Raw genomic sequence first — 23,467 nt, 5'->3', positions numbered from 1 at the left:
TAAAACATTTGGAAATATAAGTGTTTAGTCGGCATTCATTGAAGCTCAAGCTTATTCTGTTAAGCAGAGCCAACGAAAAATCGGACACGACCTCCAGTGGAAAGTGTCCCGATTTACTAATAAACCTGCTCAGCCAAAATTGGATGCTGGCAGTATCATGCTTCGCCGACAGCATTTGGAAGACTGGAAATATGCTGTCGTCTCCCTCCATAACAATTTGGTATACAAATACGTAGCTTGAAGCTCCATTCGGTTTTACAATCGGTAAAACAACGCTTCCAGTAGCGTCGACCGAAAGGGCATAGGGGAACAAGCCTGGGAAAACTGCCCCAGGCGGTAACATTTTGGATGAGGATTGGTAGATAGGAATCTAATGGATAAGTATTCCAATTTTCAAATATTTTTATCCACTGGTTTACGAGTAATCTGCCGCAACTAAAGAACATATCACTTGATGTATCTTCCCTTCGGTGGTTCTTGAGAAAACTTTTTTGATGCCAATAATTTTTGAGTTAACCTTCAAGAATGTCAGCCAATCTTTGGATTTTTACCATTCTTATAAGCTAACAAAAATCGCGATTCAAATTTTAAAAAAATTGGTTCAAGACTTTCCAAGTCTGACAACACCGCCAATTTTTTACAGTTTGTGTGTAACCATCTACTTCATATAAAAAATTCATACTTTTCGAGTGGTGCAACAGTGTTAAACAAACAAAAAACTGAAGAATTTATTTCTGGAAGGGTAGGAATAGAGTTAATAAAATATATTTGGCTTGTAAATAGTTAGTTCTAAGACCAGAATTATTATCAAAGAGTAAAGTAAGAGTAAAGTCTGTCCCTGGACAGAGATTTCATAAGAAATCCTTTGAGCATGGATGACCAACAAATACTTTAATTATGTGATTCTAAATTTTTGTTAGCTTTTAAGAATGGTAAAAATCCAAAGATTGGCTGACATTCTTGAAGGTTAACTCAAAAATTATTGGCATCAAAAAAGATTTCTTAAGAACCACCGAAGGGAAGATACATCAAGTGATATGTTCCTTAGTTGCGGCAGATTACTCGTAAACCAGCGGATCAAAATATTTGAAAATTGGAATTCGTATCCATTAGGTTCCTATCTACCAATCCTCATCCAAAATGTTGCAATACCGCCTGGGGCAGTTTTCCCAGGCTTGTTCCCCTATGCCCTTTTGTTTACGCTTCGTATCCTTGAGGTATATGTTTTTAGCTGGGCTCCTGTGCAGTAAATACAGAAAAATTCGTCCAGTCCGATATCAAGGATGCAGCCAGCCAATTCACCTTCATACTTCTTGAGGTATAAGCTTGAAATTGGATCACGATCCTTGGTGATTCCTAGGTGCCGTTTAGTTGCCTCTTCACGAAGTTTTCGCAGAGTTGGTAGCTTCGGGATGTAGCTCGGCTCTGGGTCGTCATCTTTCATGTCCTTGGTTGCTTCCTTTCTCCATAATGCTGCTTTTTTTAAAATTAACTTCCCCGATTTCAATTCGTCTGGATCCTGTGCACCGTTATGTTAGGTGGAATTCTTCGTGTGTCTGGTACCGAAACGGAAATCGAGATACCGCACTGCTCTTCGGGTTCCACAAGGCAATGTCTTCTATCTTTAGCCATATATTGTCCACTTTGTCCGAAATTTTGGCCTTCTTAAAATTAAACGCACAAGGAAGTGGCACTTTTTCATACACGCACTTGGCTATAATATCCCTCCAGTTAGGTTGTAGATAGTTCCTTGTCGCAAATCCTTTCTCTGTTGCGCCTTAGGGGCAATTGATCTCCATGCCTCTTCATCCAACTGCAGGTTCAAGTAAAGAATGGGCAGAGGTCCATTTTTCGATAGTTCGCTTATCTCGTACTCTGGATCATCTTCAGGTGCCGTGGAATTTAAGGTGCTGTTATTCGCAGTGTTATTCGCCTCACATCTTTGTTTCACAGTAGTCAGTATATTATATCGATTAACTCGGGCATATAAATTTAGGGCCCTGGCACTGATTGTTCCCTGCAAATTATTGCTGGCCTCTATCCAAACATCGTCACTTCTCGGCTTCAGAGTTCCGTTTTCGGTAAAAATATTAACATTACAAAGTGCATTCACTATGGTGGTGACATCAACTGGTTTGGGTGGCATCGTGTTAGATAATTTAATTATTCACTTCACTCTTTGCTATGTTTAAACTGTTTTTAAATACTGTTTGTATGTTTTCACTGTACATCAAATAAATTTTAAAGGTTAAGTAATATTAGTATACCTTAACTAAATTGTAATATCCTTCGCGACGAAATGGATATATAAATAAGTTAACGCAGTTAACTCTTAATTGCTTAATACCTTATACCTTCTTTGAGCGAAAAATTGAGGGAACTTTGGATTTTTTTTTTGGTGTGTAGCAATTATTTTATGACAGTTAAGTTATTATTTATTGATAGTACATGTTCTTATCGAAACTACAAGCCTTTGTTCTTGAAAAAATATGAATAATTTACGAAGTTATGGCAATTCTTTCGGAACCCTTTTTTTTTATAGCGGCTTGCGGTGACCACGATGGAAGTCCAGCAGGTCAACTGATCAAAAAACCAAAAATTTTTAGTTAGTATTAGTATTGTGAACGATTACTTTTAAGAATATTTCCTTTTTTCTGCATACAGTAACCATTTTTCCAAAAAGTTGATTTTTCAAGTTCTAAAAATTTTATTAAAAAATTCTGATCTGCGAAATTAAAATTGGCGCATAAAAACTTAATCGTTCACGAACTCGGCACAATCATTACGAATAATTTAAAAAAAAATTAAAGAAGATCGATCAAATAGTTCTTGCGCAATCGTGGTCACAGCGAAGGGACTTTTGGAAAAACACGACTTTGAGATAAATGCATTCAAAGTTTTACGTTGACGTTGCAACTATTGAAGTCGAGCGCGTCAAAACGCTGTTTCCCTATCGAACTATTATTCGGATCTGTATGAAAATTTGGGAAGATGTTCTCTAAGGGATATACTTTAGGATTCAGCAAAAAAAAAATTTCGTTTTTTTTTTTTAAAAAGGTATATAACCCCTTAAATACAAAATTGTAATATCCTTCGCGACGAAATGGATATATAAATAAGTTAACGCAGTTAACTCTTAATTGCTAAAAAACAAAATTGAAAAATCCTTCGCGACGAAATGGATATATAAATAAGTTAACGCAGTTAACTCTTAATTGCTTAAATACAAAAACATGAAAAGAATAAATTATATTCTTACAATACTTTGTTTTAAATCAAAAATATATTTATTAATAGATCTATTTTTACTTGTATATTTTTTAGTCGTTTTTGTTTATGAATTTAAAGAGAAAAAAATAAATTAAAAGACAACTTAATTAAAATAATAAAAATTAAACTTATTTTATTATTAAGAATAAGTCTTTAAAAAACTTATATATGTGTTAAAAGTAATATATATATAAAGAAGTGTATGTGGTATACTTGCAGTTTTCCAGTTGTAGTCCAGTAATTTTCTTTTTATCGCACTACACTGTAAAAACAGCAAATTTGACAAATTCTGAAATCGGGAAGTTATTAAAAGTTAAAAAAACGGAATCAGTAAATTTATATTTAATCGCGTATTTAAAAGAAATCTCAAAGAGACAAAAAAAAGTCGCAATTTTTTAATCTAAACTCACAAAGTTGTAAATATTCTGAAGAAAAAATGATTTTAAATTTAAAAAATTCTCAAGTTTTAAAACGAATGTAAACAAATATCACAAGCAAGCGCAATGTAAAGAATAAAATCAAATAAATGTGGAAAATTTAAAGAACAAATTTGAAAATCGCAAGTCTTTAAAAAGACTGTAAACTAAATTCAAAGAATTCGGAAAACAAAATACACAATGACAGGGAAGATCTCAGAGTTTTGCGCAACGCCACTTCACTCGTATTTCTTGTGGAACAAAACGAAGGAATATTCACAACACTGATCACACTTATGCACCAACACTTATGACACAGCAAGAAATTCTGGTATCAAAACAATTTTAAATTTATAAAATCACTAATCAAACTTGAAAATTTTGCAAGTCTTAAAAAAGACTCTTAACAAAATTAACAAGGATGCACAAACACAAAACGCAGAATTTCGTACAATGCCACTTTGCTTTATTTCACGATTCACAATAGTTCTGGTACACTGCAAGCGTTTTCAAAAATCGCGCACAACTTTTCACTTCACTTTTCACACAAAAATAGACCAATGGTGCTTTCTGGGCGCCCTTTTTTATACCTATTATGAGATTCGAGGAGGAAAGCGATTTCCAAATCGAGACAAGTGTTTCAGGGTTAAAATTGAAGCAGGTTTGCGGTATATACCTGTTACGTAAAACCCCTAAAAAGTATCCTAAAAAATCTTTACCCTTTCTCACAGGTAACGACATTGCAAACCCCAAAAACAGACTAGCCATTCAGGTTTAAAAATATTTACCTGCTCAAATTCTCCATTCAGAAATTTGGATGTTGAATTTACCTGTTTGCATAACCCATGTCGAATCAAACTACGTTAATCTTAAGGTGAGAAAAGGTGTCCAATAATTGACTGCTGGTGGATTAATTACTTTAAGAAGTGTGCAATCTAATTGACTACTTTTAAGAGAAAATTTCTAACCAATTTTTTTCTTAAAAAGAACTTAAAAGTGGTATATCTTCTAAAGTTTTGACTTTATCGAAATTCTGAAAGTGGACTCATCGAGGACATATCTGTCCATCAAAAAAATTTTTGAAAAATTCGAGTTTAATTTTTTTTTTTAAACTTAGTGAAAACTAAAAAGTGGTTCTATACCTCTAAAAAAAGAAAACACCCCTTTATGCATGATCCGGCTTTTTTTACATTTTTGTTTATATAAGGAAAAGTATAAGTGCTAGAAATTAATGAGTTACGTCAAATTAAAGCTTAATATGTGTACTAAACGTAAAAGTTAAAATTAATTTTTACGAATTTTTTTTAAACTTTTTTTAAGCTTTAAAGTTGCGGAAAATATTTGTACGCATACTTTTTACTTTTATCGTGCAAACGCTGAACAGTCTAGAAGGCAGCGCTCTCGTGATGGCTCTCAGTCGGTCCTTGGAAGGAAGAGCGTCTGATTGGCTTGCACAAACGGTCTACTCTGGGATCACATGGATGCAGTTCAGGATGCTGTTCCTTTAGTATTTCGCCGGAACGGAGACCTTGGGTGCAACTGTTATGAATCTGCTGAATAGTCGCCTAACAGAGAGACAATCTATACCGCTGCACTATGGGAAAAAAGTCAATTTTTTTTGGCATAAAATCAACTTATTTTACAAATTATTTTTAAAAATAAAATATATTTTGTGAATTTACATACCCTAATTAGCCAAGAACAGTTATCTAAGATTTTTTACTAGCAACACTATAAGGTTGATAAACGAACAAAGTCAGCTGTTTGATTGACTTTGTTGTGTGCGTAAATTAGTGAAAAATCTTTGCAAACTTTCAGTGCTTATTTTGTGGAGCAACAAAATGGTTTATTATTTCTGATCATGTCAAATCGTAGCAAAGGTATTTATAAATGTATTTTAGATTACATGTTTTGATTATTGTGGCTTGTTGTCCAACTGTGAACTGTTTTAAATTCGTATCTTTTTAGCTTAAAACTAACAAGTTTGTTTGTGTTCCGTGGTGTACAACTTATAAATGGCACAAAGTTGCAATAAGGTAAAAACGCAAAGTTATTACAAAATGTATCCTTAATATCGCAAAACTAATCATTTTTGCAACTTTTTGCACGTTTCTTAAAAAAAATGACTTAAATCCAGCAACTTATAAACATAAAAAAAATATTTTTTTAAATAAAAAAACAATCTAAGTGGCTTTCATTAATCTTAAAAATTGAATTCATGGAAAGGGACAAGTCAAGTGAAAATCCTGGCTGCAAAGGACTCAAATATAAAGAAGCTGGACCCCCGTTAAAGCTAAAATTGGCATCTGCTCTAAGATAATATTTCACTTTTCTTGTACATGACACCAATTTTTTTTTTTGACAAATTTTTAAAATTAACGTAAACCGAAATTATTTTACCGTCTTACCAATACAAATACAAATTTTTTAAAATCCCTGCCAATTAATTTGAATATGCGGCGTGGGCGGTGGATGAAAACAATGGTCCGATTCAAAAAGCAACAAAAACCGAAATTACAGCTTTATCTTAATAGTATATATACAAAATTTCTAAATTGTATCTCTAAAACTAGAGTTTATGCCAAAAAAAATAGACTTTTTTCCCATAGTGCGCTGTATAGAAACAGAGTTGTAACATCCCTACCGTCCAGGTGGCAGTCACTGTCGGTAGAGCAAAGTGCCGGTTCTGTTGCTTTGGACATTGGACAAGCGATTGCGACCTTTGTCTTTTACTACAGAAGTCAATACGAGTTACAACAGAAGTTGAAAGCCTTTTTTTTTTTGATGCTGGACCGAGCCGCAGCCATTTAGTGGCTATTTCTAGCCACTTTAAAAAAAATTTGCCATTCTTTTTTTTTAAATACTATCAGCCACTAAACTAGCCATTTTTAATTTCTTTATAGCTATTTTAGCCATTTAATTACAAGACAACCAATTTTTTACTTTTTTTTTTGCTTTTTTATGCCTTTTTGAAATTGATTGCACAAATTACAATTAATAATGGTTCACAAAGTTATCGAAACTCGTATTTTACTCAGTGGTTCGAAAGAGTTCGAAACTCTTGAAAGAGTTTCTCTTTTACTGTGCGTTGTCGTCGAGATGATATTGTCTCAGATGAATATTGTTAAGAACAAATTACGCAACTCCATGAACAAAAAACCTTAAATTCGATATTGTGCATAAGGTAAGTTTATAATTTCAATAATTATAATAGAAATACAAACACAACATATTAAACTTTTAATATTTTAATTTACACATAAGGTGTGTTTCAAAATTATACGACATCATAAATTTCTTAAATATTTTTTTATTAAAAGTCGTATTAAGATGATTGTGTTTGTATTTAATCGTTATAACAAAACAAAGAATTTCATGTGAAAACAATATAATATTTGCCTCCGTGGCATAACTTATAACAAAATCTTAATTTTAAGGTGATTCATAATTATACGACACCATTGATTTTTTCCGGTTCCAATGATCAAAATTACCCGAACTTTTTTTTCTGGTTAAATATAAACTAAAAGATTCGATTTTGAGAGTAATCCAGCTTTGGGCTGGATCTTTGATCCTTCTAATCTTCGGCACATACATAAATATTGAACATTTCTCTCTACACCTTAAAAAAATTTTTTTTTCGAAGTCATATCCCCCAATTTGTCTTAACTTTTGTCTGGTCAATATTCTTAACACTTTTGAATCATATAAGAATCCTGTTCAGTGTATTACGTCCAACAGACCTCAAAAATTATTTTTTAAAGAATTGCCCTTTTGGAACCAAACTGTTTTATTCCAAAAATATTTAATTTTAGGCGATACTTCCTGTCAAAATGCAAAAATTTGTTCTTCATCCCATGGAAAAAATACTCAAATTCGTATGAAAAAATTTCGAAAAAACTTTAAAGTGTCGCAGACTGGGGATCGCATTTCAAATGTTCCAATCGTGAAATGTGGAAAGTTTATTAAGGTTTTGAAGAACCAATTTTTGCATTTTGACAAAAAGTGACGGCCAAAATCAAATATTTTTGGAATAAAACAGGTTTTGTTCCAAAAGGGCAGTTTATAAAAAATGATTTTTTAGGTCTGTTTCGTGCATGTAATAAACTGAAAGGGATTTTTATTTGATTCAAAAGTGCTAAGAATATTAACCAGAAAAAAGTTAAGATGAATTGAGGGATATGACTTCGAAAAACTACTTTTTTAAGGTGTAGAGAGACATATTCAATATTTATGTATTGGTTGAAGATTGAAAGGACCTTTGGCTGGATTACTCTCAAAATGGAACCTTTTAGTTTATATTTAACCAGAAAAAAAATTTCGGTCAAGTTTGATCATTGGAACCGGGAAAAATCGATGGTGTCGTATTATGAAACGATCGCACATAGCCGAAAAATAGACTATATTTCGAAAAGATAGCTGTAAATCCTTAAAAAGAGGATCAAAAACGCGTGGTATTTTTTTTCGTACACATCATACATTGTTCTTTCAATCTGCATTTAAATGTTTCGCTTTCTATAAACAACAACAACGCCACAAATTTTCCAAAAATAAGTGTGTTGGTGTCGTATAATTTTGAAACACACCTTACATGGAATGTTGCCATAATAATGATTTGCCTGATGAGTACTTAACCCAAACTACTGGCAATGAGAAGTACGCGGATTTAAGGGGGGAGATACATATAGAATTGCAATTTGTTCATGTTTTTCGTGATTTTTTTAACTAATAAGGAATTGTGATGGGATCTCGTAACTTGTAACTAACATACACTGTTCTTACATAATTTTTACCAATTTTTTTTTCAAAATGGCGGCCATGGGAATTTTTTGCCAGGCTATATTAAAAAAAAAAAGTAGGCCAGCTGCGGATCGTCCACAGGTCGCTGTGTAGATCCGATTTTTATGAAACTAAATCAATGTAGAAACTGTCTGAACCTAAATTACATAGAATATCTCAATACTCTGGAATTGGCACCCTTTCGAAGTCAAATACAATTTTTTGCATATATTTTTTTGTTGTTTTTGCCTTAAAAAAAATATTTACACTTGCAAATGTCTACATTAAGTAGGTTCAGACAGTCTGCAATTTCATTACAAACATTTCTGTAAAAGCAGCAGAATGATCGAACCATTACTTTTTGAGATACACGATCCGCAGCTGGCGAAAACGTGGTTTCGAGAAAAACGCATTTAAAGTAATGAAATATATCTACTGCACAAGGAAGATGGGTGCCGTCATCCTGGTATAAGTTAAAAAATAGTTAGAATTTCTTCCTGAAACTTTCATGACACATTCTTAAAGAGTTATACTACCAATTTAAATAATAAAAAATATTGAATTTTTTTTGTTTTTTATATGCATTTCCCCCCTTAAGTGAGGCTGACGAGCTAGCATTATAAGCATCCTTTAATTTAATATAAACGTATATATCAATGATAAGAATTCATGTTTCATTTTAATTTAAGTATTTTGTTTATTATTTCTTAAATAAATAAGTGTTTTTGTTAAAAACGAACATTTTAAATATTTAGCCATTTTGTGGCCATTTTTGTATAAATTTGAGCCATTTTTAGCAACATTTTTTTCCAAATCTAGCAATTTTTGCTTCGTCAGGAGCGCTCAATGCCGATCAAGAGCAATTATGTTTAGGATGGTAACCTGTGTACGGTATTTAAGAACCTTGGAACTTTTCAACAAATTGGTGAGTCGTTCCATTTTTGTTTTGACTCAGGACCCGAGTACTCGCTCATCAATGAAGACGTCTCGCTAATGCTGTCTGGACCAAGAATACATGATATATTGGCTAATGTTTTGATTTATGATGATTCCCTTCGAAGTTCCTTACCATCCAGTTCAAGATAGTTATATCAAATTCGATGCTTTGATTAAGCGAGAAATTCAGACTTTAGACTGTGTTGTCGATTTGGCCAATGTTGATACCGATCTAAGTGGTTTGGATAAGGATAGGCTAATATCAGTGCTTCAAAATTATTCTGGTTCGATTTTAAAAGATATAAGAGTTAGAAATTCGACCGATTGATCTAAACAAGACAGTTCAGAGACGAACTTAAGGATTGAGCGTGGAAGAAAAATAACAACCTGCACAGATATGGCAAGCTGAATTTATCAAATCCCATTTCATCCGAATTCGATCGATAGCGTTCGATACTCCGGGCGGACACTATGAGTTTGTTACCGTGCCATTTGGGTTAAGGAATGCCCCTTTCGTATTTCAACGAGATATTAATTGTTCTTGTTCATTCGTATGTTTACGTTTACATGGACGACGAAATAGTAGTAGCAGGTACCAAAGATGAAGCTTTAGAAAAACTTGAGGTACTTTTGCAAACCCTTACTAAAGCCGTATTTTCCTAAACATCACAAAATGCTCATTTCTTATATCCAGTGTTGACTATTTGAAGTTAGGACAGGAGAAATAAAACGCAATCCAAAGAAAATAATAACATTGACTGATCTGCCACCGCACTATGGGCAAATATTCAGTCCTTGAGGCATAAACTCCAGTTTTAAAGATACAAATCTAAAATTTTTGTTATATACTTTTAAGGCTAAGATGTAATTTCGGTTTTTGTTGCTTTTTGAATCGGACCACATCTTCATCCTACGCCCACGCCGCAGATATACATTTGAAGGCAAGGATTTAAAGAAAATGTTGTTTGTGTTGGTAACTGTAATACAATTTCTGTTTTTGTTAAATTTTGAATTGCACCAAGTCTCCATCAACCGCCAACGCCGCATATTTACTTTTAAAGGCAAGGATATAAAAAAAATGAATTTGTTAATAAATATTTCATATTTAACGCCTTTCGCAACAAAACTGAAGTATCTTCTTGTTTGATATTTTTTGCCAAATAGAAGCACCATGCCAAATTAATGGTATCGAATTTTCTTTTTCTTTCGCCAATTGAGATGCCACCTTACGCTTTAATCGTGGTCCTGCCTCATTAGAAGTTAGTTAGTTTGCGACCAGGTTTGTCGCTTGGCAAGCCCTTTTCCAAAAATGAAATTTTCATGTTCGACGAAAGCCGCAGGAAATGTTCTTCCTTGAATCTGTCTATTATTCTATGACATTTTGGCAAATTACGACTAAAAAAGGCAACAATCTGCTTAATTTTTTTTTGACTATTGTGTGCTGACTATCGCTTAATTCGATTCCGTTCATAGTTTGCAAAACAAATTCCATCACAGCGGTTTGTTGCCGGTTGTTGCCGATACAAACATTAAGCAATGTGTAGTGACAGAACTCGAATGCAACTACAACATGGAGGTTTTACGTATAACGTGCAAAAACGTGCAAAAAGTATTGATAGGGTTCGATTAGCAATTGTTTTGTTTATAACTTCCTATTTTTACCTTGCCTATACTCTCCTATACTCACATCTTACACTCCACAGAAAGCAAAAATACATTTCTTATTTGTCATCTAAAAACTGAGCGACAACTCATTAAACAAATGGACAAAAAGCACATATAATAAACATTCAGTGTTTATAATTTATTTAACAATCCTTCACTCTTTGTATCCATATTTAAACTTTTTTGGTTGGCTTACAATAACCAAAGAAATCGAGGTGTGAAAACTACAAAGTTTTTCGTCCCTTTTTGTAAACGTGTGACCCTATTTCAAACTTTCGAATTTCTTAAGGGAAAAAATAGCGAAAAACGCCAAATAAAATTTATTGAAAATGGATTTTAGGTTCCTTTAAGTATTGTAAATAACCACAGAAGGTCATTTATGTAATACTGAAGAACAAAAAAATGTAAAAATGCCTCACTTTCGAATTTTTTGCCCATAGTGCACCGTCACATTCTGTAACCCAGCTAAGACAGCTTATTTGTCCTTTATATACATTTTTGGTAATTTGTTCTGTTCGAGTGGAAGTCGGAGCACGAGGAAGTACGACAAAGCCTCACTAAATTCAACCCACTTTTTCCGATTGAGCTTTACACTGACGCAAGAGTTAATGGTTAAGGGGCCATTTTATTGCATAAGATGGAGAACAAGCCTCGAGAGATCGAGTATTTAACCACATTTCCCCACTCATCCGAGTTGAACCGCTTGCAGTATATGGCTCTATTAGTATTTCCGTCATTACTTGCATGGTCGTCAATTTACGGTGTATACGGATTGTAACTGTTTCAAAGCTTTAAAGTGTAAGGGTGGTGGTAGTATATGCAGGTTTTTAAGTTCGATATTGAGTATAGACCAGGCGTTAGAGCAGTACATCGTCTCCAACTTGCGCAATGGATAACATCCTGAGGATATGGCAAAAACCTTTGAATTACGTAGTGGTACTTTATGTAGAAAAATTGAAAGACATGGGAAAACTCACTGTCTTCCTATTCCTTTCAAAGCCTGCTGTTAACAATGTTCACGAGGAAATTATGCATTTTGGTTGGTAAAATACTCTTGCAAAAATTGCTGCTTTGACAAAATGTCAAAGTATGTCCGCAAGTTCGTTGAAAATTGCATTACCTGTAGGCCATCAAAACCTCCGACTAGCAAGGTTCAAGCTGAATTGCATCCCATCCAACGTCCCGTTTCACACAGTTCATATTGATATTACTGGGAAGCTTAGTGGTACAAATGGCCAAAAGGAATATATCGAGCCATATTTGCAAAAATAATGTAAGCGCTAAAAAGCAAATTTTTCACGAAAGTGTTTTTTTTTTTTTAGTTATTTCCGTTTTGGCGATTGATTTTTAAAGATTACAAAAAATCGTGTTTTTTTGTATATCTCGAGTTGCGCTAAATCAATTTAGGTGATAATTATTTCAAATTGAAGCAATAATGTCACCCATTAACTTTGCCGATGAAATGAATGGGATACATTAAGTATATTGTGAGCTTAAGATCGGCAACCATTAAAAATGTGAAATTTACTATTTATTTGCGACTTTTGACTGTAAGACGTCAGTTAAATTCGTTAAACCTAAAACAAAAAAATTTTCATTTTCAAAATATTCCAACCTGTAGCTCACAATCTCAATGTACCTTATTCATTTTTTTGGCAAAGTTTTTTGTCAGGCTAGACTTAGAAAACAGTAGTCCAGCTGCAGATCGTGAACAGGTCGCTGTATAAATTTGATTTTTATGAAACCAAATTTATTTTAAATCGAGATATTGTAGAACCTGTTTGAACCTATGATGTTAAAAAAAAACTCAACAGCTCTCTTAACACTTTAGCATAATTAAAAATTTATTTTCCAAATTTTTTTTGAGTTTTGTCTTTAAAAACAATTTTACATTAGGGAAAAACATGGTTTCGAGAAAAACGCGTTGAAAGTAATTAAACTCCACAACGATGGCGGCATCCTTCATCCTAGCTAAACTTTCAAAATACTTCGAATTTGTCGGTAAAATTTTCATGACATATTCTCAAAAAATTATTCTACCAATTTATGAAACAAAAAAATTTTATTTCTATATGTATATCCCTCCTTAAGTAGAAGTTATAAAATTAATTTCGGTTTTTAGCACTTTGTGCTTTATGCTCTTTTATGCTGATGATCAAAATTGGCTTTTATCAGTTCTCAAGATAGAAATTAATAAATGGTCAATACACCATACAAAAAATTTTAGGGGAGATGTACGTTTCCGGAAAACTAAGGTCGTCTTTGATAACGACTTGATTTTGTTTGTTTTGTATACTTATTAAATTGGGAATAAGATTCTTGTATTTGCTTAACTCTTGGGTTAAATTTGGTAAAATGGTGTAAAAAGACGCGCAACGTAGTGTTCTAAAATGTCCCTAGGTAGAGGTAATTTTAAGGTTGCAATTCAAATGACGTCTTTTAAAAACTTTCCGGGATAATAATTTTATTATACCCTTGCAGAGGGTATTATAATTTCAGTCAGAAGTTTGCAACGCAGTGAACGAGACGTTTCCGACCCCATAAAGTATCCCCATATCAAAAGTATTTATTTAAAAAGAGTCATGTCCTTAAGTAAAAGAGAATAGAATAAAAACCAAAAAAACTAGAATTTATTTCCTATTACTTTCCCATTAATTTTCCGATCGCTCCTATGGCAGCTATATGATATAGTCGTCTGATTTTTTAAATATTTTATTCGAAATTTGGAAATATTTAAAAAATAATATTTCCAAGAGTAGAAGGTTTTATTTCAAAAAACACCGAAGCTAGAATTTTTTTAACGTTTCCTTCCTATGGGAGCTATAAGATATAGTTGTCCGATCCTGTCGGGTCCGACTTATATACTACCTGCAATAGAAATAAGACTTTTGGGAAAGTTTCAAGCCGATAGCTTCAAAACTGAGAGACTAGCTTGCGTAGAAACGGACAGACAGACGGACAGAAGGACATGGCTAGATCGACTCGTCTAGTGATGCTGATCAAGAATATATATACTTTATGGGTCGAAAACGTCTCCTTCACTGCGTTGAAAACTTCTGACTGAAATCATAATACTCGCTGCAAGGGTATAATGAGTGGTGACGGCAGCCGATATATACAGCCGACTTACAATCGACCAAAAACACATTTTTCATCTTTGTCGAGCTGCTGCGCTGCCATAACTTTTGTAATCATTTTGATCTGTATGGCAGAGTTAAGCTCTGATCTATTGACTTTAAAATGAAACAAAAACTGGCCATCGAAAAAAAAATTAGTGGTATTTTCGTGACCTAGGGATCTAGCACTAACAGAATTTTAAATCAATTGCTGTGAAGCACTCCAAGAATATTGTTTTGTAAACTAGTGTAATCATTACACAGGTCAACAAAATAGACTTTATTAAAAGGTGCAGGCCTATTGGCATTAAAATATGTTAATATAGACGTATACAACCCTAGTCAAAAGTATTTTCACAAATTTGAATGTTAACTGTACTCATATTTTAAAGTTATAATATAAACATTTTGACACCTATGGAAAGAGCACTTCAATTCCGTTTAAATGACACAAAAAATTTCTTAACCCATTAAGCACCCTTTGAAAAGCTAGAAAATTATAAAATTTTTTTTTAAATTCAAATTTTCAACTTTTTTTCCTAAAAACTGCAAAAAAAATGTTTAAAAATATTTTTTCTTGTATTTTTTATGATATTTTGAAAATAACTAAAAATGACAATTTTAGCCGCTTTTTCTTCCTTTTCATAAAAATTTTTACTGAGATGTTTCCATTCAAAAAATAAAAAAAAAATGCAAGGAAAAATTATTTTAAAATTTTTTTTTTTTTTGCATTTAAAATTCATTTTGATTGGGGAACAACTTTGCATCAAAACATTTTTGTTTTAAGCCCCAGGAAAAAAGTTGAAAATTTGACTTTCACAAAATTTGCTCACTTTTCAAAGGGGTGTTAATGGGTTAAAAACATTTTTGTGTCATTTAAACGGAATTGAAGTGCCCTTTCTATAGGAGCCAAAAGTTTATATTATAAGTTCAAAATATAAGTACAGTTAGCATTAAAATTTGTGAAAATACTTTTGACCACCTCTGTATATTCTATTCGGCTCTCATAGGAATAATCGGGGAAAAAATGTAAAGAAATTATATCTTGCGTGTTTTTTAATATATAACAGTTTATATACCATTTTATATCTATTTCTGAAATTTGAACTAAATTTTATGAAAATCGGACGAGCTGCCATAGCAACGATCGGAAAATGAATGTGAATATAGTAGCATATAAATTATTGCTTCGTTGGTTTTAATTGTATTCTCTTCTACTCTAGGATATGACTCTTTTAAATATTTCCGTATTTTGATTTATGTTATAATAGAAAATAAAAGAAATAATAGGAAATGTAAAATTTTTGCGATTTGTAAATCTGCAAGCGTATATAAGCTTCGGCTGGCCGAAGCTAGCTTCCTTTCTTGTTAAGATTTTTATTTTTTCAAATGTTTTACTTACTCGGTTCATTAAGACGGCTCGTCGAATTTCACGGACCCCGTCGTACACCAAACGAGAAGCATCAATAAAATCATTTTCATCGACATCTTTATTGGAGCTATTTTCAAGGGCTCCAACTGCTGCGCCCACACGTTGATCGAATTTCATCATTACTTGAAAAAAATGTATTTTATATTATTTCGAGTTGATTCAAAAGAAGAAATTAGTCATGTCTAAATTTGGCCAGCCGAAGGTTATATGGCCTTGCAGTTCGGAAAATGTATCTAGCAGATATTAAGTCAGCAATATCTCCCACTCGAAATCAGATTATTACTTGCTAAGACCTATCTGACTCCATCTCTACTGCATGGCGTTGAAGTTTTTGGAAGCTGTGATGCTGCCAGTTTTAGGAAAATGAATGTAGCATATTTAACTTGAGGCCCCGGGACCATATTTGTCAATACACCAAAAAAATTTACAAAATGGATTTAAAATCTGTCATCGATCGAATTATCCTCAAAACGGTACACAAAATTATTCACACAAGGGAAGTGAAGTCGGACTAAGTTGCAAGTCGGACTAAGTTGTCAAGTTCTTCTTACCACTTTTTTGTTAATGCTGTTCGTCTCTGGAACCAGCTCCCACATTGTTTAAAATCTATAAATAGCGCCCAAAAATATAAGCTAAGCCTAACCACACACCTTATTACAAAATCAACCTAATTATAATACTCACTTTTAATTCTAGTAAAATTAGTTTTAGTTCAAAAATTTGTAATTTAAAATAAGAATATTGAAATACCACGCCATAACACGATGTGACTAGCACATTAAATTAAGGGCCGTTTTCTCGTCCGTCCTGCAAAGTAAAATTTAGCTAATGGAAGGATAAATTTATCCCGGTGGCAAATCGTTTTTCGTTTTCTCGTCCGTCATTTAAAACTCCAAATAAAAGGCGCACTAATTTGAGACTAGGTGGCAGCCCCACAACAGAAGAGTTAACTAATTGTCAAAAATTAATCGAAAAACAAGAGAGAACGCTATAGTCGGGTTGGTGTCCCGACTATCTAATACCCGTCACTCAGCTTAAGGGAGTGCGAACGCTGTACTCGGGTTGGTGTCCCGACTAATAATCGTAACTCAGCTAAAGGGAGTGCTAGGGAGATAGATATATAATTTTTAATTGCGTATAACTTTTAAATGAATGGTCCGATTTGAAAAATGTCTTCTACATTTCGATAGGTATAAATATACACAGCAAAATTGCATTTATACTTCACGGAAATCTTTAAAGGTGTGGGCGCCAAACACATTTTCAAATCGTTAGGGGGCAATTGTGGGCGTTAGAGGGGGCGTGGCGCTCGGCTAAAATAAACTTGCGCTGCGTAGGAAGCCAAAGAATATGTGTGGGAAATCTCAACCTTCTAGCTTTTGTAGTTTCCGAGATCTCAGCGTTCATACAGACAGACAGACGGACAGACGGGCAGACGGACAGACGGACATGGCTAGATCGACTCGGCTAGTGCCCCTGATCAAGAATATACATACTTTATGGGGTCGGAAACGCTTCCTTCTAGCTGTTACATACTTTTGCACGAATCTAATATACCCTTTTACTCTACGAGTAACGGGTATAACTATCGAAAAATACCATTAAACAGTCATACTAACAGCTAATGATATAAACAAAATAAAAAATTATACCGATTAACAGGAGAGCGTACGCAGGTACTTCATAAATTGTTTTGAAAAAGACGTTATAGCAAAAGAAACTTCCTTAACAATCGCCAACAGTTATAAGAAAACTGTCATTTGCGTAGAATCTAAGTTATTATGCAATAATGGGTTTTGACTATATGGAATTAGTAAAATCAAATAAATGCACTTACTTCTTTACTTTAGATCAGCGGTCGGCACACACATACGTTGTCATTTTGTTTTATATTTGTGTGAGTAATTTGCACTGGGCAGCTCATCGATGTGTGTGTGCAGACCGCTGTTCTACGTTATACATGTGCGAGCAGCGCGGCGGCAGAACAAAACCCTATGCTCACTTAATAGGGCGCTGCCGACCGCTGCTTTAGATTCAAGTCGCAAAACATTTTTTTGCAAAACAAATAGCACCCCTTTTTCGCAAGCGAACCCTTTTAACCAATTCTTCATCACTGTTGGTAGTATATGTTGAAGTAATTTCTTTGGTCTTGATATCTGCGCCGATAGGTTCGCACTTCAGACAAATCGCTCGGAAATTCATTTTAAAATAAATTTGATGACTTAAGCAATTTTGATTAATATTTAACTGTAAATGGAATCACCTGTTTTCAAATGAAGAGTGGAACCAGATTGACAACGCTCAAATGTCTGCCAACACTTGCGCACAATCCAACAGCACAAATTTTGCACGGCGGATTAAGTACCGAGACAAAATTTGTCGCTACCTGCGCTAACATAAGGACGAGTAAACCATTTTTTGTTTATCGTTCCGTTGTCCCGGCAGGCAAATTAAAGTACGGACGAGAAAACGGCCCTAAGAGTTTTATTACTTGTAGTGCTAGGATGCAAAATAAAGAAAGAATTATAAAGAAAAGGTGGCAGTAAAATCTATACCAACGAACACTGATACCCGTTTTAAAGTCAAGTAGACAACCAAAAAGCAAAAGCTTATACTTTAAAATTGTGAATAATGAGAAACGTTCGGAGACTTCTGAAACACCACAGCACAGTGGTTCCGCTTGTATGGGAGCAGCGGCCAAAAATACTTCTAGTTGTTATATTATTACGAAATTTTCGCCAAAATTCTATAAAAATATTTTAATTATAACAACAAAAAATTGGACATATCGCCCGACTATATCCTATAGCTACCATACAAAATATCGGACCAAATTTGAAACTCGTTGCTATTTTTAGTTTCAATTTTTTTTTTATTTAACTATTATTGCATCAAAATCATATTTACGCGGATAAGAAACCACGCCTTCGGGTTCTTATCCGCCCACAAATATTAATCCGTTAGTTTTGATTATTGCCTGTAAATTACTTGAAAATAAAAAAACCCAATAATAATAAGAAACAAAAATTCAAAAAAAAAAAAAATTTATAATAACACGAAAGAAAGTAGGCTTTAAAAAATTAAAATTACAATCTGAAACATTTAGAAAATCCATACATTTGTATGGCAGCTATATGAAGGGACGGTGGTAAAGTTGTGATATTAATATATGTGCACAATATCAGTGAATAATTGAGTTGTGCAAACTTTCAGCTTAAACATGTAAGAATTGTACTCATTTGAAATATAAATAAGGTATTTCTAAATTCGCATAAAAAATTATACATCTTGGAAATGATGAAAAGGAACAAAAATGTTTCTTCGGGTAAATTAAGTTGGTTATGAGATGGACAATCTTGGATAATTAAGTTTCTTTTATAAAATGAAGAAGACAGTCAAAACCGCGATACAAAATTTCAAATAATTAAAATTCATACTTATTGGACAACAAAAAACTTAAGAAAATTTTTTTAAACTCCCCCAGTACACATTTAAAAACGTGTAAAGTTGCACGTTATTCTTCTAAGCCTTTTGAGAACATTTTTTAACTTCTTATCTTCAAAAATTCATAACGCCCACAAATGGACACCAAAAATTTCAAAAGAATCACAGATGATAACCAAGGCAAACTCTTCAAAGTACCCGAGTTTGAAGAAAATCTAAAATTTCATATGCGCAGTTGAGAAATTCTTACCCAGCAATTGTATGTAGCTTGGGAATAGGTCACAGGAGGTCTTTGGGTTCACAAAGCTTCGAATAAGAAAATATTGATGCTTGCTCAAGTTCGCCTCTATGAGAAGCGATAGGACTTCTTCGATGCTAGCTTTGCTACACATTTCATTTGATTGAAAGTTGCACGATCGTAAATCAGAAGCTGCAGATTCATTAATTAATGAAAGCTCAGCAATCCTTCGTCTCTTAGTTCTTTTTGAGGACTCACTAAAGTCTACTTTTGGACGACCACGTTTAGCAGCTTTGATAATTTTTTGAGGTTTACTAGGAGTGCGTTTCATTAAAATAGTTTCCTTTTCGTTAAGCCAATTAGATTGGAATTGAAGAACTGATGCCTTTTTGCGTTTATATTGTGTCCAAAACAAACCAATTTTTTTGCAAATATATCGAATACATTTCGTTAACTTGCTCATCTCGGACACATGTTTTCAATATTGCCGTTCACATGATCGATGGTCTTCCGTAATTTTTCAGAATTGGTGCCGATTGCTGTCCACCAATAATTAAAAATGTACAAACGAGTTAAGACGCATTAAGAAGTGTCACCTAGCAAAATTAAATTAATAAATAAATAACGCTATACAAATTAAAGTTTGAACCTAAGAAAAACACGAAAGACGAACACAATGACACAGCACGACTACAATGCAAAACAGCTGATTTGACCTTAAAGAAAAAAAGAGATGATGTTAGTATATTGTTGATTATGGACACCTCTGCAAGTATCTGCAGCTAGCTTTACTTTTTTTATACCTTAATGTATTAACAAATACACTAAATAAAAATTGAATCATGGAATCTTGGGGGAACACAGTTAAAACTTTATGTAAACACAAAAAAGAACGAACACAAAAGCTACTAAAAACATTAGAAAGTAAACAATTAATTTCATAATAAGGACAATACAAGTTAGCTTTTATAAATATTGAAACTTAAAGAAAATATGAAATAACTTCAAACTCCATATCATAGAATATTAGTTTTAACACGAAATAAGAGAAGTACACGCTTTCAAAGTTTAGTTTTGCTGCGAAGAATTAGCGCAGTTTTGCTTTGCGACTAAACACGTGCTCACGACTTTAGGTCTTTTTTTAAAAAGTACCGATAGTTTTCCAGAAAAATCTGATATGCCACAAAAAAGCTTGAGCATTTTAGAGAAAATTTGCATACCCTTTTCCAATTTTGGGTTCAGTCGATTTTTTGAATTTTGGCCTATGGGGGAAACCACTGTGCACAGTTTGCCGGCCCAGTTCTAGTTTTGACTTTGACCTGCTCGAAGACTCTCTTCCTAAAAAAACTCCACGGATTCGATTTTATCTCTGTTGTTACACTGTTAACTTCCGAAAAATTCACACGGAAACTCCGCCAAGCATTTGGCTGGCGACTTAAAATACGCGATATATTCATATTCCTTGATGTTTTTGTGTTCATAATTGCATCATCGGAACTAATTGGACCTTAATATTCGGTCAGTTCTAACCTTTACAATTATAATTAACTAGTCGGAAAAATTAAGCATACCTTTCTCTTTGCTACTTATTTTAAATATAGGGGAGTGAAGGGTAAGGTGACGAACGATTCGTTTTTTGAATGTAACTTTTCTAAAAATCAATATTTTTTAAAAGTGTAAACGTAGAAAGTTGCTTACATCTACTGAGCATATCCCTGTAAAATTCGGATTCGAAATTCCAATGCAGCCAAGTGCCTCAGCGTTTCGCGTGAACACTTCTTTTTTTGCACTTTCAAAAGTTGTAGGGTAATGTGACGAACGATTTGTTCTTTAATGTAACTTCTCCAAAAATCAATATTTTTTAAAAGTGTAAAAGCAGAAGGTTACTTACATTTACTGAGCATATTTCTGAAAAATTTGTATTCGAAATTTCAATGTAGCCAAATCCCACAGCGTTTGGTGTAAATCATCCTTTTCACAAACAAAAAAAAAATTTTGTTATATATAATTTACGGAAAAACTATTTTCGATACGGAAAAGAAAGAAGTAATAAGATAATACCGAAACTTACAAAAAAAAATGGTCAAAGTGCAATTTTTTAAATTAAACAAATTTTTTTTTTGTTTAATTAAATTAAACTGACCTTACTATTAAAAACAACAATAAAACTGCAGCAGTAAATGTTATCTGGTATTATTATATTTTTTTTTACAAATAATTAACTTTAACAATTAAAATTCTTGAATAAAAAAAGTTCGTCACAATACCCTACAAAAAGTTCGTCACGATACCCTACAAGGTAGACTTGGAGCAAAAATGGTGTCACTCTCAAACGGCGCAAAAGAAAAAAACGCGAGGTACCAAAAACTGTTGATAAAGATCTCATTTATACGTGCATATATTTGCCTGGTTTTATTTTCCACTCATCTTTGCTCTGGTACTGCTGAAACACAAGTAAATTGAATAGGTTTGCTAGTTTGCGCACCACATTTTTAGCGAAAATTACCTCACGAACAAATTAAGGGACTTCTTATTAATATTACTGTAAATACATTGTCGACACGATAAGGGGAGACGACTACATTTATTTGGAATTTTTGTCGTGACGTCATATATGAGATTCGACGAGTTCGTCACATTACCCTACTCGTCAAATTACCCTACTCGTCAAATTACCCTACACTTCCCTAAGAAATTCCTAATTATTAGCCTATAAGCCGAGAGAAGATTTTATCAGAACTTTTTTTTCTAAATTTCCGTAAAAAAAACAGTATTTTGTCCAATGAAAACTACTTAAAAAAAATGCAAAAGCAAGTTTAGTATTTAATTCTAGTCTCTATTAGTGCTTTTAAATTTTGAATTTCAATTTGCTACTCCCCAAAACCCAAAATCAATACATACCTTGTTCTCGAAGAACCTTAACGGCTTCTAGTACTCGTTTAGTATAAATACATGGTTCATAATTATCCATTTCAGCTTCAACGACGTTACAAACTCGCGATGAACGACCTTGAATTGCTCCAGCAGTTGCGCGCAAATCCCTGGCATCACCAACTTGTAAAGCCATTACGCATTTATTTACATCTTCAAGAATGTGGTTCTCTGATACCGCCAAAAAGTCGTCAATGGTTGTTATATCATCCACTGCTTCCGTTAAAATACGAACTTGCACCTCCCAAGCCTGCCGATAAGTAGCCATATTTTCTTGAGCTACTTTCGAATTTGGTCGTACAGTCAAAATGGAGGCTGCATTTATTACTTGCGGACAAAGACTTTCGATTTGGGCAGCAGCATATCGCACCATTTTAACACCATCTTCATTACTAGACATGCTACATACTAGATTAGCAACTTCAACCAGTTTTTCAGCGTGCTTAGTAAAAATATCGGCCTTTTCTCGAACCTTCTTTTCATTGCCTGTCTTGGCAGCTTCAATTAAATCAATCAAAGGAGTTGTAGTCTCCAAAAACGAATCCGAAACATGATCAACAACAGCCTTTCGTAATTGCCTTCGTAGGTCACGAGTTTTTCGACACATTTGATCAATAGCTCTAGAAAGTCCAGGGCTGTTGTCTTTTTGACTCATCTAAATACAAACTGTTACTAACAATTTCGGAATATAAGGCCAAGTACTTACGTTTGACATATATTCGGAGAGCAGATCTTGTAGGGCTTGTCGTACGGCATTACATTCGGCCACAATTCTCTCACGTCGTTCGTCTCTAGTACAGTCTGCATCCGCCATTAGTGCAGCTGCACTAATAATACTCTCTAAACGTTCTTCAAGCAGTTGACGTGAACGCTTCTCGCTATAAGTCATAGGATCCATTACAATTCCTTCCTGCATCATCAGTATAAAAAGAGTAAAAATAAATTATAAATCTTAAACCACGACTAGAATAAAATTCGGCAAGCGTATTTTATTTTTGATGTAAACTTATATACCCTTGCAGATTATTACTGAGGAGGGCAGTCCACGTAGTGACGAAGCGCACCAGAAGAGTGTGCGAAGGCGACTACTATTATTATAGGCTCAGAATTGAAAATCTGCTGTGATGGTCCGATCATACCGAGTGATACGCGTTGAATGAGGGATGAATTAGGTTGAATTATCATATGATAAAATCCTAAGCTCCGTTCAAAAGTTATAACAAATACAAGATTTTGGGGG

At 33.6% G+C, this 23,467-nt stretch overlaps 1 protein-coding gene across 2 annotated transcripts in view; it reads right to left on the bottom strand.

Annotated features, from left to right (window-relative positions):
- The window catches only part of alpha-Cat (catenin alpha), a 90,163-nt gene that overhangs the window by 40,000 nt on the left and 26,696 nt on the right, over positions 1-23,467 (bottom strand). The window contains exons 4-7 of one of the 2 annotated variants that reach the window (XM_070215891.1): positions 22,934-23,137; positions 22,198-22,882; positions 15,585-15,736; positions 3,488-3,559 (exon numbers count right to left, since the gene is read on the bottom strand). In XM_070215891.1, the coding sequence (XP_070071992.1) occupies positions 3,488-3,559; positions 15,585-15,736; positions 22,198-22,882; positions 22,934-23,137 (1,113 nt within the window). The remainder of the gene's footprint in view (positions 1-3,487; positions 3,560-15,584; positions 15,737-22,197; positions 22,883-22,933; positions 23,138-23,467) is intronic. The other variant, XM_044392578.2, reaches the window with a different exon arrangement.

Source organism: Drosophila takahashii, chromosome 3L (assembly GCF_030179915.1).
Source record: "Drosophila takahashii strain IR98-3 E-12201 chromosome 3L, DtakHiC1v2, whole genome shotgun sequence".
NCBI lineage: Eukaryota > Metazoa > Arthropoda > Insecta > Diptera > Drosophilidae > Drosophila > Drosophila takahashii.
The sequence above is the reverse complement of the archived record's forward strand: the minus strand, read 5'-3'. Positions and strand labels throughout refer to the sequence as shown.